The sequence below is a fragment of the Xenopus laevis genome, chromosome 3L (genome assembly GCF_017654675.1).
Source record: "Xenopus laevis strain J_2021 chromosome 3L, Xenopus_laevis_v10.1, whole genome shotgun sequence".
Taxonomy (NCBI): domain Eukaryota; kingdom Metazoa; phylum Chordata; class Amphibia; order Anura; family Pipidae; genus Xenopus; species Xenopus laevis.
The window spans coordinates 92,335,715-92,357,046 of NC_054375.1; the positions used below are offsets into that span (position 1 = coordinate 92,335,715).

At 36.5% G+C, this 21,332-nt stretch overlaps 1 protein-coding gene across 9 annotated transcripts in view; it reads left to right on the forward strand.

Annotated features, from left to right (window-relative positions):
* The window catches only part of LOC108711240 (collagen alpha-1(VII) chain), a 181,287-nt gene extending 164,367 nt beyond the window's left edge, over positions 1 to 16,920 (forward strand). For 8 of the 9 annotated variants that reach the window (XM_018252787.2, XM_018252789.2, XM_041586592.1 and 5 more), the window contains 6 exons: positions 102 to 155; positions 2,101 to 2,149; positions 6,021 to 6,212; positions 10,073 to 10,144; positions 11,710 to 11,880; positions 15,889 to 16,920. In XM_018252787.2, the coding sequence (XP_018108276.1) occupies positions 102 to 155; positions 2,101 to 2,149; positions 6,021 to 6,212; positions 10,073 to 10,144; positions 11,710 to 11,880; positions 15,889 to 15,908 (558 nt within the window). In that variant the 3' untranslated portion in view covers positions 15,909 to 16,920. The remainder of the gene's footprint in view (positions 1 to 101; positions 156 to 2,100; positions 2,150 to 6,020; positions 6,213 to 10,072; positions 10,145 to 11,709; positions 11,881 to 15,888) is intronic. The other variant, XM_018252788.2, reaches the window with a different exon arrangement.
* Positions 16,921 to 21,332: the final 4,412 nt, after the last annotated feature.

The following is a 21,332-nucleotide window of genomic DNA, read 5'->3' on the forward strand; positions in this document are numbered from 1 at the left end:
TAAAATTCGAAAGACTGACCCTCACTTTCAAAGCTCTGCCTCAATCTATCACTTAACGTATTCCCATGTAATTCTATATGGTGTTCCTAATATAATTTCAGGGAGTGGAGGGGCCTGAAGGTTTCAAAGGCGACAAGGGAGATCCAGGGCTCACAGTGAGTACAGTTTCACTTGTTTAGCCATATTTGCTGGTGTAAATGTGTATCCATAGTGACAATCATGCACAACACAGAATGCACACACTGTACATATTTTAAACAGCAGTTGTCCAGAATTCTGAGGCTAATCAACATTTCAGTTATTAGATCATTTATTATAGTTTAATTTAGAGTTTAAATCGATTACCTAAGATGTTATAACTTACACGTATAACATATTACTAGATTCCTGCCTCTAAAGCAATGTTCCCTATGTCATGGTGCTAGCCCTCCAAAGGCCCCAAACTGAAATCCATATTGAGTAAAATATGACTGCCTATGTATGATTTACTGTCTTGGGTATCCCCAGGGTTGCCACATTTCCAGTGGCACTGTATTGCTCTGTGGAGGTCAGGAGGTGATTAAAAAGGCTGTGTTTGGTAGCAGAATAGTTCGGGGAGAACACATTGTCTTATCTTATACATTGTCCTTGTGCATTTTCTACACCCATCCTATTCAGTAATATTCCAGAAGTACATTTGCTAGTAGTGTTTCCTATTTTGGCTGAAACAAATATCTGTCACTGAATTCAGCTTGCTGAAAGATAAGGATATTTTGATGTGCATTTAGTATGTCTGGAAACAGATCACAGCACCACTCTGACTAGCGTGTTCTCTCTATACATTTGCCAGGATGTAGGTGAGTATTAAATACAGTGTAATTCTCTATGCCAAGTTAAAGCTCTTTCTAGTCAATTGAATGGTGATCATTTTTATGTAAAAATAAGATTGTGCTTCTGAAACTTACTCAAATGACTGCACCAATATAATATACTTATTATACTTATTACTTACAAAGCTCTAGCATACAGTATTTCACAGTAGCACCATAGAATTAAGGACATAATTTTATAGACAGAATATATACTACAAAATTCAAAGACTAATTTTCTTATTCCCTGGGCAGGGGCAGGCCAGGCATGTTGCCCCCACCCCACTCTGATGCATGTGCATGCAGGCACGCTAACAATTGGGGACAACAGTAAAAGAAGAGTTGAGGTGGGGGGTACAAGGTCCCGGATTAGGGGTAAGCACATGTGCCTCTTCTGCCTACCCCTAGTTCTTACCCTGTCCATGGGCTGCAAGTGCTGGACCACTAAGGGGTGCAAAAGTGTACCCCTTAATGCTCATTTATCAAGCACTTGTGCACTGGGGAATGCTGCTCACTGAATCAAGCAGTGGCTACAAATCTAGCACTAGCAGAGATCAGCTTTAGGAGGTGCCAGGGGGATTTGGTGGGTAAGTGCCGCCCGGAGGCGCCTAGTGCTGCCCCTCATGCTTAATTTTTCAGAGTGGGTAGAGGGGGGTGCATTACAAGTGCAGAGAGCGCAATAGTGCTAGATATATATTGATTTATCAAGATTAGGCCCTACTGTTGCCTTCTACAGGTATGGGACCTGTTATGCAGAATGCTTGGACCTGGGATTTTCCAGATAATTAATCTTTCCGTAATTTGGATTTTCATACCTTAGTCTACTAGAAAATCATGTAAATATTAAATAAACCCAATTGGCTAGTTTTACTTTAAATAAGGAATAATTATATCTTAGTTTGGATCAAGTACATTGTACTGTTTTATTGTAACATAGAAAAAGGAAAACATTTTGAAAAATGTGGGTTATTTGGATAAAATGGAGTCTATGGGAGACGGCCTTTCTGTAATTTGGAGCTTTCTGGATAACGGGTTTCCAGATGATGGATTCCATACCTGTACTCATCTCATTGTCTTCATGATTCTTACATTGTCACGACTACAGTCACTGATCTACTACAGCATTACACAAGGTGTCACAGAACACGAATAGTCAACCCTTATTTTACATGAAAAACTGAGAGGAGCGAATCAGCAAGATGGGTGGATTATGTGCCTTTTGCATGAACATTACATTTTTTTGCTATTGCAGGAGGAAGAAGTGAAAGATTTAGTCAGAAAAGAAATGAGTGACAAATGTGGTAAGTTTCGATAATAACCTCAAACTACTGTGGTTATATTGAGGAATTCTGAATTTCAGCACAGACTACTTGTTACTTTGGTAGTACTAGCAAAGCTGTCCATTAGGATGAACACAGACAGGCATTTGCTGTTGATAAATGAATTTGTAATTTACCTGTATGTAAAATCCAGCCCTATATGACTTCATATATAGAGACATGAAAGGATGATAATTCATAGTAATATTATTATGTTAATCATGTAACTGTAATAAGTTGGGTTTTCAATAACAGCTTATCATAACAGACACAAAATATCTGTTGCGTGATATGTATTACATTTGTCCTGCACTTGAATCTGTCCTTTAAAAAAAACTATATTATAATTGATAATTTGATCCCGTTTAAATAAATGTAGAAATGGATTGCATGCTAGTGCCATAAATATACTAGAGAAAGCAAACGTAACGCCCAATACAAGTTGTACTCTTTTTTCATGTGATAAACCATGAAATCATTTTTTCCCATCAAATTGGCCATATTTCTGACTTATGGCACACAGTGTATACATATACTAATAGTGTATAATTAAATATGTTCCTGAAATTGCCTCAGAATTAGGCCAATCTCTTGTATAATCTGGCACTTTGAAAAGTTTATTCTCAAATGCACAATGATAGACAAGAATAGGATATTTACATCAGTTTATTTTGTAAGGGATATTTGTGGTTGAGCTCACCCGGAACCCATCTGTGATCTGTATCATACCATGCACCCATAACAATCAGTCTACAGCATTTTACCCCAACACTGTATACATGGTGCATTGTAGATACATTGTCTAATTTAACAGATGTAAATAGTTTCAAATTGAAGTTAGCAAAATACGCCAAATTTCAGAAATCTCCATGGATACTTCAACTCTGTGCACAATCCGCTTATCATGCTGCCCACTGGCAATTCATCTGCATGCAAACCAACACATCACCTAGATACTGCAAAGCAAAGCAATATAAAAATGCTATGAAGGGCATCACCCTTACATGTCAGCTTTAAATAAAACAGAGAAAGATATGAATCCTTGGCACGCAGCAAGTCCATGCTATTAAATCATTTTCATTTGTAGAGAAGCTGCTATCCATGACAAGCAGTTAATCAGTATATTTAGCTTCCTGTAGATATGTGTAGGTGTGATCCGTGTAGAGTAAAAGAAACAAAGTGTAAAACAGTCCATTACAATACTGCATTAATCACGATAATCCTGATATAATGTAACAGTGCAGCCAAAAACAACCCATTTTATCTAGTTATATGGTCATTCATTTTCTGACAGTCAAGTACCTTTATGCTCCGTCTACTCTTCCCATATTTCCCTACACACACTTGTAAGATTATTTTGTGGATCAGTAGCAGGTAGGTCATCATATAGTTCTAAACATATTACCCACGAGGACAGGTGAAATTGAACTAAAGAAGCTGGCTAGTGACACAAGGATAAGCAGCCAAGCATCTGGCACAGAACAATAAGCTGTACCAGTGGCTGTTTCCCCCATGAAGTTATATTATGTCCCTGTGATATGACCTGTGCTTCAGGTCATATATTTAGGAATTTACCTGAAGCATGAAACAATTCACTTCCTTTCAAACATTGTTTTAAACAAATGTATAGCAAGTTGCTAACTATAATGTACTATGAATGTTTGATTTATATATATATATATATACTTTTTTTTTCTGCAGCTTGTGCAGGTGAGTGAACTAGATAGGCTTACTAGCATCAAACACAACTCTTTTGATATATGATATAAGGCAAGAACACATTCTCTGACATGGTGGCATCTTATAAATGTATGCCTTTAATTGCCACACTATATTTCAGCTATTATAATGTACTGCATGGTTATTATTAAAGATATAATATAATTTTGCTTAATGAAAACACATAGCTCCGTGTACCTTAGTCCTAAAGGGCACCTATCACTTCAAAATTGGTTTTCCCGCTGCACTCCAGATGGGGGATATTGTATTTATTTTAAGAAAATGCCCTTACAGAGTAATGAAAACATTCTGTGGAATAGTATGTGTATGGCCAGCTTTAGTTTATCTTTAAAATACTGTACATTTCAGAAAATATGAAATGTTTTTTCCACATATTCCCAATCTATTATTTTATGCATTCCACCTTCAGAAAATCGTATAGTTCCATAACTTACTACCCATGTAACACAGTTTTCTAAGTGGACTCAAAACTTTTGTAATCACAGAAAACATTTTTAAATTGCATATTACTCATCAAATCACTCATCCCATCATAAATATATTTTTATGTAAATTTACCTGTAGTTTCAAACTCCTTCTCTGAGAGAAGTCTAGCAACCTGAGATTGACATATTTAGAAAAGCTCCTTTGTTGTACTTACACATGAAATAACACCATGCATCACAATACAAAAAGAGTAAGTGTATTTATAAAGGTGTGTATTAAAGAATGCCTTTGAAGTACACAAGTGTACACAGTGCTGTATTTAGGTCCAGTGCCACCCTAGGCACTAGACCACGGGCCAGCAACCTTTACTAACAAAAGAGCCATTTTGCCCCCCCTTCCATTAAAGAAAAATAGTCTGGAGCTGCAAAACATAACACAGTTTCTAAACTTTTAAAAGTTTTAACCTTTTTTAATTGTAACTGTTACAACAACAGAATACAACAGACAGAAGTGCAGTGTGCATGTGTAGACCTACTTTGAAATAAAAAAAACACTGAATAGACCTATTAAATTATAGTGTTCTTATCTGTTTAATGTGACTTCTGTTTTTTAAGCTCCATGCTGATCTTCACTCTCTTGTCTTGAGTGTGTGACCGCGGTAAGGACCATGATGAATAATATTGCTGCTGCTTGGTCTTGTCTGTCACTCCTGGGACCTCTATACAGCCCTCGCACCTGCTGGCGGCTTCCTGAGTGTACGGTCGCACACTCAAGAAGCCGCCAGCAGGTGCGAGGGCTGTATAGATGACGTGACAGGCAAAGCAGCAAGACCGAGTCACAGCAAGCAGGATGAAGAGCCGCATGAGGCTCCACAGCCGTGGGTTGCCTACCCCTGCACTAGACCTATATGTGCTCACAGTTACACATGACATCACTTCGGCCTATAATGGGCCTGATAACTCACCCCCTATGTCTGCTGCTGGATTTATATAGACATCTAGTTAGTTGGCATTCTTTGGCCTATTTATGTGTGTGTTGTACATAAGCATCCCAGTTTCAAAATTATAGAAATGGCGTGCTGTTTGCTGGACTTTGCTAAAAAATAAATTTTCTGAAAAACATCTCTCAGACCTGTCATTACCTTAACACAGATAAAGTCTTAGTTACTTAAAACAGTATTGAATTGGTGTCATTGTTTTGGTTAATGGTGAACCATCAAAAAAGTCTAGATCTGTTTTCAAATGTCAGTTTTTGAATTTCATTTCATTTAAATGGCACTTGCTAAATTAGAGAGTAATGGTGGCCATAGACACTGATAATATTCTATAAAACGTTGTTTCATAAAATATTCAGTGCGTGTATGGCGTGAGACGAGACAACCAATTTCAGCAGAAGACTTGGATATCAGTCGAGTCAATCGGCCAGGTCTGAAAATTTTGATGCGGCCACTGTTACTGCTGAATCGTCAGGTACAGATAGAATTCTATTGTATATCTGACGATTCAGCTCTATCATGTCTGTATTGAAAATGAATGATCATTATTGTAATGTCTATGGCCACCTTAACACACTCTTCACCTGTAGTGCAACAACACTGAAAATATCCACATCTATCCATATCCATATCTATATGTACATTACTCTACCCCTCTGCATCTATCTTTGCCTATTGTTTTTTTCCCTGTAGGAAAGGATTTCCATCTTGTAATTAAATCATCACTCCCAGATGAAGATTATGAAGATCCTGACCAGCATGAAAGTCCTGTTACTGCTCCACCACAGGATATTGTGACTGAAAATGTAGAAGTAGAAATGTATGGGAATGTAACACTCAACAGCACTTCATCTCCAGACACCGTAGTACAACAAAACAGCACAGGTAACAAAACCATCTCAACACAAGCATGCCTTAAATGATTCCAATGTCTGGGTGAAGACAAAATTGGAACAAGTTCTCTTTTCAATAACCATATTCCATTTATATGGTAAAAATAAAACAAAAACTCACTGTATCCTGGGTAAAGAGAAAATGCATTTTTACAAACAACATCTTGCATCTTGTCCTGATGGGAATCACAAGCTGCATGGCCTTCTCCTGGAATCTTAACACAAAGAGGGGAGCTTAGTTGGGGAGGCACATTTTTCAGTGGTTGAATTTGGTAGAGTTTTTTTTAAACTCCCCTAAATTCAAAATTTGAAACTTAAGAAGATCGAATTTGTTAAAATTTAACAAATTCAAACAACCCAAAAACTCAAATTGAATTTGTTTCAAATAATAAAAACTTGATTCGAATTAAGTTCTTAAAGGGCCAGAGCATGATCAGTCTCGAACTTTAATGCAAATTAAAACTCGAATCGAGTTTGGATAATTCACAGATCGAATTTGTTAAACTTTAACGAATTCATACAACCCAAAAACTCGAACCAAATTCGTTTATAAAAACCTTATTCGAATTTAAAAAACACTGAAAAAAAATTGAATGTCAGGAGAGGTACAAACATCACCTAATTGATCCCTGGACCTCCCATTGACTTATACAGTAATTTGGCTGGTTTTAGGTGGCAAATAGTCGAATTTGAGTTCTTAAAGTGCCAGAGTATGATAAATCTCAAAATTTGAATGCAAATTAAAATTTGAATCGAGTTTGGATAGCTTACAATTCGAATTTGAGAGTTTTGACATAAAAAATTTGAAAATTTGAATTTTCACATTGACTCTTAATAAATCTGCGCCTGACCGACGGGGCTTGTAACTTTTGGACTTTACACTTTTTGCATGATAGGAGGAGCTGTCTGTGTTTTATTTTATATCTGTCAGTATATCAAAAAATATGAAAACCTAGCATATTTACCCTACCTTATGAAGTTATTTGTGCTAAAAAAGCACAATTTTTAAATAGTATTTAACATGTAGTAGCTGCTACAGGGTTTGCACCAGCTGTAATAATTCATACACAGCAACCAGTCATAAATTATTCTACTCCACTTACCATAAGCTAAACATCTTGTTGTTATTTTCTCTTAAAACTATGTGAAGGCACATATTAAAGTGATCCTGTCATCGGAAAACATGTTTTTTTCAAAACACATCAGTTAATAGTGCTGCTCCAGCAGAATTCTGCACTGAAATCCATTTCTCAAAAGAGCAAACTGATTTTTTTATATTCAGTTTTGAAATCTGACATGGGGCTAGACATTTTGTCAATTACCCAGCTGCCCCCAGTCATGTGACTTGTGCCTGCAAGTCAAATGCTTTCTGGCAGGCTGCTGTTTTTCCTTCTCAATGTAACTGAATGTGTGTCAGTGGGACATGGGTTTTTACTATTGAGTGTTGTTCTTAGATCTACCAGGCAGTTGTTATCTTGTGTTAGGGAGCTGTTATCTGGTTACCTTCCCATTGTTCTTTTCTTTAGCTGCTGGGGGGAAAAGGGGAGGGGGTGATATCACTCTAACTTGCAGTACAGCAGTAAAGAGTGATTGAAATCTGTTGTGGCACAGTGTCTGTGAAAAGATAAGAAGGAAGGTACATATCTCCCAGAATGCTCTATGGGACCCAGCATATGAGGAGAACAATAGATTCTGTGGATTGTGCATGTGCTATGACTTCAGGTGTGGTGAGTGATTTGGGCACCCCAACAGAGATATTGCATCAATACTTAGTTGAGCCTCCTTTTGGAAATGTTACAGCCTCTAGATGCCTTCTATAGCCTTTGATGAGTTTCTGGATGGTGGTATTTTTGACCATTTGTCCATCAAAATCATTCCAGTTCAGTTAAATTTAATGGCTGCCGAGCATGGACAGCCTGCTTCAAATCATCCCATGGATTTTCAATAATATTCAAGTCAGGGGACTGTGATGGCCATTCCAGAATTTTACGCTTCTCCCTCTGCATAAATGCCTTTGTAGATTTGCAAGTGTGTTTAGGGTCATTGTCTTGTTGGAAAATCGAACCTCTGCTTCACTTCAACTTTGTGATTGATGCTTGAACATTATCTTGAAGAATTTGTTGATATTGAGTTGATTTCATCCGACCCTCGACTTTAACAAGGGCCCCGGTCCCTGAACTAGCCTCACAGCATGATGGAACCTCCACCAAATTTGACAGTAGATAGCAGGTGTTTTTCTTGGAATGCAGTGTTCTTCTTCCGCCATGCAAAGCGCTTTTTATTATGACCAAATAACTAAATTTTTGTATCATCAGTCCAAAGCACTTTGTTCCAAAATGACTGTGGCTTCTTTAAATGAACTTTTACATACAAGCGACTCTGTTTGTGGCGTGAGTGTAGAAAGAGCTTCTTTCTCATCACCCTGCCATACAGATGTTCTTTGTGCTGAATTGTAGAACGATGTACAGATACACCATCTGCAGCAAGATGTTCCTGCAGGTCTTTAGAGGTGATTTCTGGGTTGTCTGTAACCATTCTCACAATCCTCTGTTTATGCCACTCCTGTATTTTTCTTGTCCTGCCAGACCTGGGTTTTACAGCAACTGTGCCTGTGGCCTTCCATTTCCTGATTACATTCCTTACAGTTGAAACTGACAGTTTATCCCTAAACTAGGATACTGAACAATCTTTGTTTTCAGATCTTTTGAGAGTTGCTTTGAGGAGCCCATGCTGTCACTCTTCAGAGGAGAGTCAAACAGAAGCACAACATGCAATTGGCCACCTTAAATACCTTTTCTCATGATTGGACACACCTGCCTATGAAGTTCAAAGTTTACCGAGCTAATCCAACCAATTTGGTGTTGCCAGTAATTAGTATTAAGCAGTTACATGCATTCAAAATTACGAGGGTACCCACATTTTTGCACAGCCAGTTTTTCAGATTTGATTTAATTTCATACAACTGAATACTGCTTCTCTAAAATCTTTTTTCAGAAAACACCCTAGTACTCAGATGTTCCTGGGAAATGAAAAACATCCCACTGTTATCTTTTTTTGTTGAAAGTGGAGTAAATTATTATGCAGGCTGAGAGGGGTTTCCAATAGTTTTCTTATGACTGTATATGGACAAGTTATGCCAAATAATTCCATGTAAAGTGTGACCAAAAGCTCAGAGGATGATGATGTATTACAAAGTTCTGGAAAACTCATCCATAGGTAATCAATGAGATAGCACGGAAACTGATTCTTGTGTAACCATCTTAATAGAGAATCACTTTTTACACATTTCAAAGTAAAGAAACATTAACTTACTGATGGAAAGTAATATTTAAGGAGGTTGCAATTTTTGTAAGGCCTATTGCAGGCCCAATCTGTACACTATGTCTAGCGTACAAATAAAAAAAACACCTACACTAATTAACATAACTTTAGCTAATTATATATGTATATTAGTAAATTCCATCCAATTAAAAATTCATACTCATAAGTTTTAAAGTTACTGCTTAATTCTACAAGGGGTATGGGGTAAAAAATTTACATGGAAGAGGTTAGCTGCTCTTTGTATCTGTCTGAGGATTATAGATAATGTCTCTGTCTGACATTTCTATCAAAGTATCCAAACAGCATTTTGCACAGTTCAGTTTTGTCTGACTAATGACTGACCTTTCTGGCTCAGATACTGGGAGCCATTAGAATTTTATTGCTGTAGATATCATTTTTTGTACATGTAAACTAAGCAGTTGTTCCTTGACATTCATCCAGCACTGGTAAAACAAGGGCAATGATCAATATTTAACTGTATGACTTATTTACTGCTCCCTCTTGATAATCGTGATTATGTTTACTTCTCAGCAGACGGAAATGATAAGGAGCTAATGGGGCAATCGCAGAGAAGAAAACGTGAGGCTGAAAATCTGTTTCATAGTAAGATCTTTACAATGTTCCTGACAATGTTATTTTGCAGTTATTGCCTTATACAGTATATAGGAAAGCCAAAGCAACCAATCTTGGTCTTATTACCATAAAGCCAGCAATTGGATCCCTCCCAAATCTAGTGGAGGTAACTGAATTATTCCAGTCCTGAAAAGAGTTCCATAATTATAAATCAATTTTTATCAGGGATTTATGATCCTGAGGAGTTAGAGCTCAGTGGAGGTGCTGATCTTTAACACTCCTAGAACAGAATGGTGATGCTTAGTAAGGTGCTTATAAATAAATGGCAGAAATCTTGGACTTCTGGGTTACCCACTTGAAATTTCAGTTGATACTGCATAATAGGCCTATCCTTCCAGTGAAACAGCTATTCTGAAGATTCAACTTGCAAAACAAGAAATAGATATTTTGATATTTCACTGTGAAATAAGTATTCATTGTTCATTTGATATTTGAAACAAAACAGAAAATGTTCCCATTCAATATGGCAGCAGGGCTGGATTTATAAATAGGGAGCCCCTAGGCCAGAGCTACTTGTCGCCCCCCCCCCTGTCTCCCTTCCACCTCCCCCATTCATATGCACGCAAAAGTCTTATCTTGTTGGGTATTTCAAGAGCTATGTCCACATGTTCCCAGTACTTCTGACCCCATTGCGATATGGCTGGGTGAAATGCTGCCCCTAAAATTCTGCGACCATAGGCCAGGGCCTTTGTGGCCTTTCCACAAATCCGGGCCTCTATGACAGCATTTTGTCAAATGAACTGCAAGTGGTTCACTTTTCCCTAGTTGCTAAAATTCTGCAGTGGAGCTACAGGCTACAGATATCTCATGGAATTAAGCTGTCTTTCCACAAAACGATAATAATTTTAGCAATTCTTGGTATAATAATTCTTTGGCTTTTGGTTGATTTGTGGATAATCCCTGTTTGAAAACCTAATCAGCCAATGCACCATTTCTGACAGTGTTTGGTTCTGCAGTTCCTTTTAACTATATGCTGTTCTGATCATTGAGCTGTCTACCTGTATGATTGGTAAAAAAAATGCTGGCCATACCATGTACGGCCCATCATTTAGTATTCATCATTTTAGCCTAAGAGCCGATTAGATATCGACCCCCAGTAAGGATGCCTTTATAAAACTGCCATTGGTTGGAGAAGTAGCATTGGCATTGGCCTCTATGCACCCAATTGTAAAAGATAGGGCTGCAGTTAATTTATTTGAATGCATTACTTTGGTCACCTTTTATCAGCCATCTGTAACAAGCAAAGCAGAAATAATAACATTTATGGTGCATGAATGTGAGATTCAGAAATGTCAGAATTGCATTTTCATGAAATCTGTTTTGGATTAAAGATCCCTAAAACAGGATGCAAACATCAGCCCGGCTTTAAGTTCTTAAAGTTATGTGTCTTCATTTGAGATGTAGTTTACAAACTACAAAATGTTTACCTACACGAGCTAGTGTATATAGATGTATAATATATTTATTGTAGGAAAATACAAGATGTATCACGCTGTAGAAGTAGATGTTATGAGATAATCTGCATTTCCTTTCAGATCCCTGTGTGCTTCCATTGGATGAAGGATTCTGTTCCAATTACACCTTGGTTTGGTATTATCACCACAAAACAGATGTATGCCGGCCTTTTGTATTCGGTGGTTGTGGAGGAAATAGCAATCGCTTTAAAACAAAATACAGATGTGAGCAGCGGTGTAAAACTAAACCAGGTTAGATTTTTTTTCTTGTCCATTAGAGGTAAACTGAGAAGAGACATAGAAACTGCAGATTTTAACCAGTCAGCATAATAGAAGTAGCAAATGTAGCCTACTCTGGATATGGGGGCACATTTACTAAGGGTCGAAGTGAATTCAAAGTGAATTTTCGAATTAAAAACTTTGAATTTCAAAGTAATTTTTGGTACTTCGACCATCGAATAGGCCAAATTCAACTTCGACTTTGACTCGAAGTGAAAATGCTTCGACTATTCGACCATTCGATAATCGAAGTACTGTCTCTTTGAAAAACTTCGACTTGACACTTCACCACGTTAAACCTGCTGAATTGCTATATTAGCTTATGGGGACCTCCTAGAACCTATAGCAAGTATTTGGCTAAGTTTTGAGAAGTCTAAGGATTTTTTTGTAAAATCGTATGATCGTACGATTAAATTGTTCGAATAATTCGATTCAAAGTACGATCGAAGTACGATCGTACGATCTTAAAAATCCTTCGACTTTGAATGTCGGACTACCCTATTCGATGGTTGAATTTCGAAGTTTTTGTCACTTTGAAATTCGACCTTTGATAAATCTGCCCCTAACTGTCAATATAAACATGCCATTGGTGAGCATAGACAAAGCACTATTTTTCTTTTGTGACTTTAATAAAAGTAAGTGGCAAGTGCAACATTTAACATTTCCTAGACTTTCAAAACCAATGGGCATGTTTGTAATTACTTTTAAACATCTAACTATTAATCATAGATTTTATTTTTATTAAAGCAATGACTGGGGGGTTTTTTTCAGCACAGTTTTGTAGTATCAACATTCAGCAGGAGCTATTCATGGTTTGTCCTCAATAACATTTTAAATTAAAATTTGAATGCCCCTTTGGCTAATTAGGGCCATGTTACATGAAGAGGCAGATGTATTAAGGGTCGAATTTTCACATTTTTTTATGGTCAAAATTCTCAAGTTAGAATTGTGAATTATCCAAACTCGATTTGCATTTTAATTAGAATTTCGAGATTTATCATACTCTGACCCTTTAAGAACTCGAATTTGACTATTTGCCACCTAAAACCTGCTGAGTTCATGTATAAAACAATGGGAGAGATCCAGGGACCAATTTAGACATGTTAGTAGCCTTCCTGACATTCGAGTTTTTTTCTGAGAAAAAACTCGAATCAAGTTTAGTCGAATTTGATTTGAATTCTATTCAAGTCAGTAAAATTAGTCCAAGTTGTGGATATATATTTTTTTTTATAAATAAACCCCCAGTCGAATTTCGAGTATATTCAAATTTAATAGAGTTTAAAAAATATTCATGTGAATTCGAAATTCGACCTTTAATAAATGTGCCTCAAAGTGTTTTCTGCAACGATGTATCTACACCGGAAGAGAAAATTGTAATCTGCTTCCTTCTGCCCAGACATCGACCTGTGGAAACCTGAAAGTATGCATTTTCTCACATAAAGCCACACTGTCTGTGCACTAACAGGCCGATTCCTTGCCTGTTTGTGCAATGTGATATCGGGGTGGAAGGAAGTGGATCAGTATTTTCACCCAAGGATAGATATTCGCATGGAGAATATCAGTGGTGTAACTAGAATTTACTGGGCCCCACAGCAAATTCATTTTAGGGCCCCCAACATATCCAGAGATTGTCCTGTTTTACAAATATATACTGCTCATTATTTGGGCCTAATGGGCCCCCTATACTTCCTGGGCTCCCCAGCAGCTGCAGAGTCTGCTTCCTCTGTAGTTACGCCCCTGCCTTGTATAACATGGCACCTATGGTTCATCATTTTCTGAAATCATTTCATATTATTTCTTCTTAGAAACAATTCATATTGTCAGTTTCTGTTTAGTGTATTGACAGTGGAAAGTAGGCTCAGCACACATGAGACTAATGTGCAAACTGATAAAAAGCCCTTTATGGTTTACATCTGAGACACCTACATTAGTTCTGTCTTTGATGATGTTCCAATAAACTGTATCATATTCCAAAAGAACTCTTCCTGTTAGTGCTATAAATTGCTACAATAAACGAGGGTCCTTAATCTTGTGACTGTCTATAAAAAGTCAGCTTTTTTGCATGTCCGGAAGGGACATTTCCGCCTCCACGCGCAGCAGAGCTCTGCAGTACATTACATGCTGTGTGTATCAGAGATAACAGTTCATAAGCTGCCTTTCCATAAATGAGAAAAAATAAGGACTTCCTGGAATGAAAAACTGATTTTAAAACCCATAGATTCAAAAGCTATAATACAACATTAAGGGGGCTATTTATTAAGGTTCGAGTTGTGTTTTCCACAAAAATTACAGTTTTCGAGGTGATTTTTTTTTTGTCAAAACTCACATTTTTGGGACTAAAAAACTAAAAAGTTTTTTTAATTATTTTTTCAAGATTTATTATACCCCGATCCTGGAAATAGCTCAAAACCAAAAATGCGCATTTTGGATTAAAAAACTAAAATTTTCCATGTTTTTTTTAATTTATTTTTTCAAGATTTATTATACCCCGATCCTGGAAATAGCTCAAAACCAAAAATACACCATCAAAAACCTGTCAAGGTCATGTAGGAGTCAATGGCAGAGGTCCCTTGAATCATTTAAAGATTTTATAGCCTGCATGATGTTCAAGTTTTTTTGGAGGGTTTCGCCCGAACACTCAAACAATGCGAGCGATTCAAGTTTTTTTTCAATCAATTCGAGTTTTCTGGTTTCACAACTTAATTTTGCAGAATCAAGTTTTTTTCTCTTAAATAAGAAAGCATTCTACTTGTGAGTTCATTCAAGTTTATTCGAGGTATAAAAAAACTCTAACATTCGACCTTTGATAAATAACCCCGTAAATCATCCTTTTTGTGTGTTGTCCATTGACACATACGCTAAGTTCTAAATCTATTTAAAATAATTAAAAAAAACACTTGACACCTCTTTCTAATTCATGTGTTCTTTATTTCATAAAGGCTTCCTATATGTCTCCTGCTCATAACACGTATTCCTTTGATCCATCTGTTTTCCTGCATGCAAACGGGGGCAACACAGTCCATAGCATTCTCTGAACTTTAGATACTGGCCCAGAATCTTTTCTCCGCTGCTTTTCATCTCCTGTGGCCGATTATATTGTTCTCAGCCCTTATTTTGCTTAAAACGTACATCTTGAAACTACAAAACAGATCATAGTAACTGAAAACACTTACATTATGTCATACATATTAGAACGTAAGCTTATTTCACAAAGGTATTTACAATTTACGATTAGGCATCATGTAAAATAATGTGTTACTTAAATTATATGAGAGTCACTGGAAGAAGCAAACATTCTCTAAGAAGTGCCACTGTTACTTCGATTTGCACTTCAAAGATTCAGTCCATTCCAATGATTTGCATTTTGGACATTTGTAAATAAATACAAGTTGTATGGCCACTTTAAATTAGAAATTCACCAACCCCTCTAAATCTGGGTTTGGCCAAACCTAAAATCCTCCTCTCTGGATTCAGTTGCAAATCTGAACCCAAGCAATGGGCAGAATTTGAAACATGTGAGTGGAAATTGCCGATGTTTGCATAAAGCAGCAAATTGTTTTTGTATTTTGTAGGGTTTGGATTTCGTTCGGCCAGGCTCTTGGATTCAGTCAAATCCAAACTTTGCTGAAAAAGGCTCACGTTTGTCCGAATCCTGGATTCAGTGCATTCCTAATTAATTAACAGGCATAAAATGTGTGTGGGGGGGGGGTTTGCCCTTAGTATGAAAATGTGCTTGTGTGCAAAATGCAGGAGATTCTTCATATTGGGAAAAGTATGTGAGATTTTGCTCTCTTTGTCTGTGAAAGGTCCATCATAGTTGTAGAACATTATAGTCACCTTGAGGGTAAACAAGAAGAGTGTTCGAATGTCTCTACGAGAACATAAAAAACTGCATGCTACACTAGTGATGGGTGAGTTAAAGAAATAAAAGAGTTACTGTATAAAAAATATGTTGTTTTTTCCCCCTCATTTATCTTTCAGATTCATCCCGAGGGAGGTGATCATGTTCTGAGACGATACACACATCAGCAATCAAAAACAGAGATTATGTATATTTTCACATTTCCACGAAAGACTGCCATCTCGTGTAATCCAGAGGACAGCTGCAATATGGAGGAAGAAAGCAGATTTCCAATGGAATTATTTTGATGGACAATATAAAAAGAGCTGAAAGCAGAAAATGTTACTGCAACTTAAAGTCTTACAATAAAGACATTATTATTTTTATTATTTTGCAGTATTTCTTTCCTTTTTTAAAATAACTTTTTTTTTAGTTACTAGTGTTTATTTTACTAGCTGTCAATCCACTAATTTCATAAACTAAAATAGCAGCTATCTGACAAATGTTCCTTTGGTAACTTTGGTGCATTTGAATGCAAACGCATAGAACATATTTTCCTACTTCTGCTGGTAAATACTGTGTGAGTTATTCATATTCCATTAAATTTCAGAGATGGGTACTGGTGACCCACCAGTAAGTCATTGACCAAAGGCCCATCATCAAAATAGTTATCCTTTACTTTCCTCTTGCTGTCTTTTGTATTCTCTGATGAGTATGCTTTTCTTCATTGTTTCTTATCTCCTTTTGCTCCCACTACTCCAGGCCTATTTTTCTTTGCTATTTTGCCTGTTCTTATTCCACATTTCCTTACTGCTCCCTGCACAGTCCTTTCCTATGATTTGTTGTTTGTGTACAGTTTCATCCCATATTTCCCATAGCAGACTGACAGCTTTTGGACCCAGAATGTACATCCTTGAGATTCTTCCTGCTCTCCAATTTTATTGTAGTCCCTATGGGAATAATCCAGAGCGCTAGCCAGGTGCTCTACATACAGATTAAAGGGCCTTTGGATGGACCTAAATCTGTTTATTGCCATCCTATATTTAATTTTGAATATTTAGTAAATTTGTTAAATTGGTTACATTTATTTTCATTTTGAATATTTGTTACATTAAGAAAAGATTGCATTGTTATTGTTTACAGACTGATATAAAACTCCATTAAGACATAAACTGACTTCTTATCTTTATTGGAAAACCCTAAAGATAAACTGCCTAGACTATGGCATCTTTAAATACATAGATCTTCACTGCTCCATGGGTTATGGTGGCTTTGGTCTGGTACAGATGTTAAAAATATAAGATAGATAGATTAGAGAGAGAGAGAGAGAGAGAGAGAGAGAGAGAGAGAGAGAGAGATAGAGAGGTAGATAGTGTGTGTGAGAGAGAGAGAGAGAGAGAGAGAGAGAGAGAGAGAGATGATAGATAGATAGATAGATAGATAGATAGATAGATAGATAGATAGATAGATAGATAGATAGATAGATAGATAGATAGATAGATAGATAGATAGGGTTATTCATCAAAGGCCAAGTTTGTGTGTTTTTTTCCTACCTCGAATAAACCCTCAAACTGGATAGTTTGCTTATTTATGAAAAAAACAGAATGTAAAAAACTCAATTGAATGCAATTTGGGGGAAAAAAATCACAAATCCAAAAAACATCTTCAAATGGTTGAATGGTCCTCTGCCATTGACTTCTACACAACCTCAACAGGTTTTAGCTGGAGTATTTTTGGATTCGGGCTTTTAGAAACTTCGGGGCATAATAAATATCGAAAGATTTTAGTTTTTTTTATCCCGAAACAATTAGAGTTTTTTTGAATCTACCCTCGAAAAACTCTGGAAAAACACAACTCTACCTTTAATAAATTACCCCATAGATAGATATACTGTAGCTACTGTATATATGTGTGTATTTCATTTCTAGCTTAAAACATCTGGCTTAGTAGATGACATTATCAACACTATCTTGGTTTCCTTCAGTGTTTTTTGCATGCCCTTTCAGTGATATTGAACACCAATTGCAAGTGTGGGGGGAATCATGTGGTGCGGGATCACCCTTTCCGATTGGCACTGGTGTGACACACTCCTTAATTCAAATAGTGATAGGGATTGTAGTTAAAATTAGATGTAGGTGTTGTGTATAGCACATTTATAAGTCCTGCTTAAAAGTGGCATATTCTTTTGACCCAACCCCCCCTTTTTTTTTAAAGAAGTTTTATTACACTGCATTGCAGTAAATTTCTAAAATTTACAATCTTGCTTTCACTGGCAGATTAGGTCACTAAAAACTTTCTGGGTTTGCCAAAGCTATATTAAATACATGCAAAAGAAAAATTGTATGCGAAGAGGAATAACATTTGTTAATGACTTTTATTACTTTATATTCCTTCCTAAGCGCTATAATAAATTATGCTTAAAGCAGTCCCAAAGGGCATAAAGCAAAATATAGTGAATAAATATGAAATTACAGTATGTAAATTATGGAAAATATTGATAAAATAAGTCTCACTTGATAAGTCTCATAAAAATCTTTATAAATTGTGAAAACCAAGCAGGTTGTTATATGTAATATGAGCCATATTAGTTTAAAGGAGAAGGAAAGGTGGGGGTACCAAAAGTTAGGCACCCCCAAGTGATAGCATTTACTTACCTGAAACCCAGGCCGGTGCACCTATTAGAAGAAAACTGCACTAGCCTAGGGCTTCTTCCAGAAAGCACCATGAAGCAATAGTCTTCCGGCTTCTTCTTTTTTTCTCGTGGCTGCGCAGTCGCAGTGGAGAGAAAAGCTTTAACGAAATGAAAAGCTGGCTATTTTGTTCTATTGCCCTGGGAAATTTGAAGAAAGAAGAAGCAGCAGGAAGATCACTCCATGGTGCTTGCTGGTAGAATCCTGGGCCGGTGCCGTTTTCTCCTAATACAGTAGGTGCTCCAGCCTTGGGTTTCAGGTAAGTAAATATGATCACTGGGGGTGCCTTTCCTTCTCCTTTAAATGCATATAAAAGATGATAGAATGCTTATGAGATAGTCTGTATATCATTGTGTTTGTCCCATAAATATCTTCTTAGTGTAAAATATTGATTTAAAAATCATTAAGTTGATGTTAATGACCTTGGAGGGTTTATTGAGCCTTAGATATACATCGAGAACATTCTTCTGGAAGTGCACAAGGGTGCAGCGGCAATTAGGGGAAAGTGACTTTAGGCCAATTTTCTACTCCACTATTCGTCAAATAATTATTATGAGGATTTTGTCTGCATATATACAAGGTATGGAAATTATAATATGGCAGAACTATCAGGTAGTTGGGAAACTTTGCTGCCTATCCATTACTTTACTTTAGGTATCAGGATTTTTGCGTTTTATACAAATACTGATAATAATCAGGTGATAGTCTCATCTATCTGCCCGGCAACCTTATTACATCAACTACTGACACATCCAGGAATGATTAAGAAAGTCATATTACTCATCCTATTATTTTGTTTTCTTATTCATGGTGCTTTAGCCTCACATATTCCCAAGCAACTCTCATGTTTCAATACGTTGTACTTTTCAGCATATATCTCCCTCTCTAATGTATGTTTAGTGCACAGTGCTCTATACACTCAAAAACAGAATATATGGTACAGGATCAGATCCTGCATAATTTTTCTATATTCTGAAAACTGGAAGGTATTGTGAAATATGTCAAAACAAAAAAATGTAACATCTGTCTTTTCTGAGTCTTTTAATGTATTTATATGTTTTTTTTCTCCAGCACTTACGTAATGGGCACAGACCACCTATGGACGCTGGGCTGCAATCAAACATAGCTGACTTTTATTTACTTGTAAGTAACGAAAAGTGGAGAGAATAGTTTTAAAGGTTATTGAAAAATGGTAAAACAAAAACAGGAACATTCTGATCTTCTGTCTGTTTAAGACAAGAAACTGTGTGACATGACAGTTGAGAACTGTATTAGAGAGGAAACACAATTTAAGTGAATTTACAAGATGACCATTTCACAATGGGCTTGCTAAAATGATTGTTTTTGCAGATCTTTATAAAATGTAGTTTATAGAATTACAGAAAGCACTGCAATGAAAAATCTGATTGTGTCTTACAAAACAGTTGGGCCCTTGCAGTTTGCATTTGCATTTTGACCTGCTGTGGATAAAATCTGTTGATCTAACCAAGTTTATTTACATTGGGGGAAGGAAAATGTAAGGAAAAAAAATCAAACCACCACTAATGGCAAATGCTGTCAATAAATGGTCAGAACATTGCCAGATTTGTTATTTTTATGATTTTAATCCTACAGTTTAAATCTGAATGTTAGTTTTAGATTGTTGCATTGAAACGTACAATTGATAGCCGCACATTTGTGCCATTACTTTACAATACATAAAGGACAACACCATTTATTTAAACAATTTTTCTAATGATTTGATACAATGTGTGATGTCACCGCAGCCTCCTCCATTGCCAGAAAATATTCCTTTGAAACAGCAATTAATTTAGAATTCTTCTACATATACCGATATATTGCAGGTTGCTGGGGTTGGAGGTTGCGGTTTAAGCACAAAGCCATCTGTTTCACAAGCACGGGCGTGTTCTTTTTCCTCTCAGTGTAAAGCCCTCTGAAAACAAAAGGTATTTACATGCCTCCTGCTTTACACATAGCACTGCCTTAATACAAAAATGAGACAGGAGGGCTATAGAAACACCACCTTCCCTATTTCTATTATAGGACACAACAGAGCACCACACATTTCCAATGATTTTCAGTTGTCTAATTCATGTTTTTTTATTTTTGCCCTTGACAACCATATATATATATATATATATATATATATATATATATATATATATATATATATATATATATATATATATAAAAAACATAGCCAAACATGTAGTGCAAATGAGTCCCTTAAACACAAATGTATCAGTGGCAGCTGACACTGAGGAACACCTGTAGTGTTTTTTTCACACTGTGGAAACAGTGGAAGTGCATAGGCAGGCCATGTTTAAGTATGACATTTAAATTGGTGACTTGGCACAACAAGGTGGCATTCTGATGACAAACAAATTATTTGGAATCTTTACCTCCAACAGATTTTGGAGCCGAATGAGAGCAGCCAGTCAAAGCCATATGTTTGGTGTGCATGTTCTAAATATTTTTAATTATGAAAGGAAACATCTCACATTACTAGCCTAAAAATGATATGATGGTTACGTACCACCAGAAGGCACTACAGGCCATTACCTTCATTTGTTTTTTATTGAGTGACTAGTTGGTCATAATCTGTCTCTTCCTTTTCAGTGTAATTTTCTTAGCACAGATATTCTAGTATAGTAAACATCTGTCACATTTTTCTATCTAATATGGGAACACATTTTCTATATTTTTCTTGTTCACTGGGTATATCTATTTATAAGACTGTCTGTCTTGAATGATGCAAAATTATTAGCCTATTTATTCTCTCCATACAGTATATTTTTATTTTTCTGTTTAGCAGCAACATACAGTATGTTCTCTAAGCACTGAAAGGCACTGGACTGATATCTGATATGAAAAATATGAGATTTCATGATGAA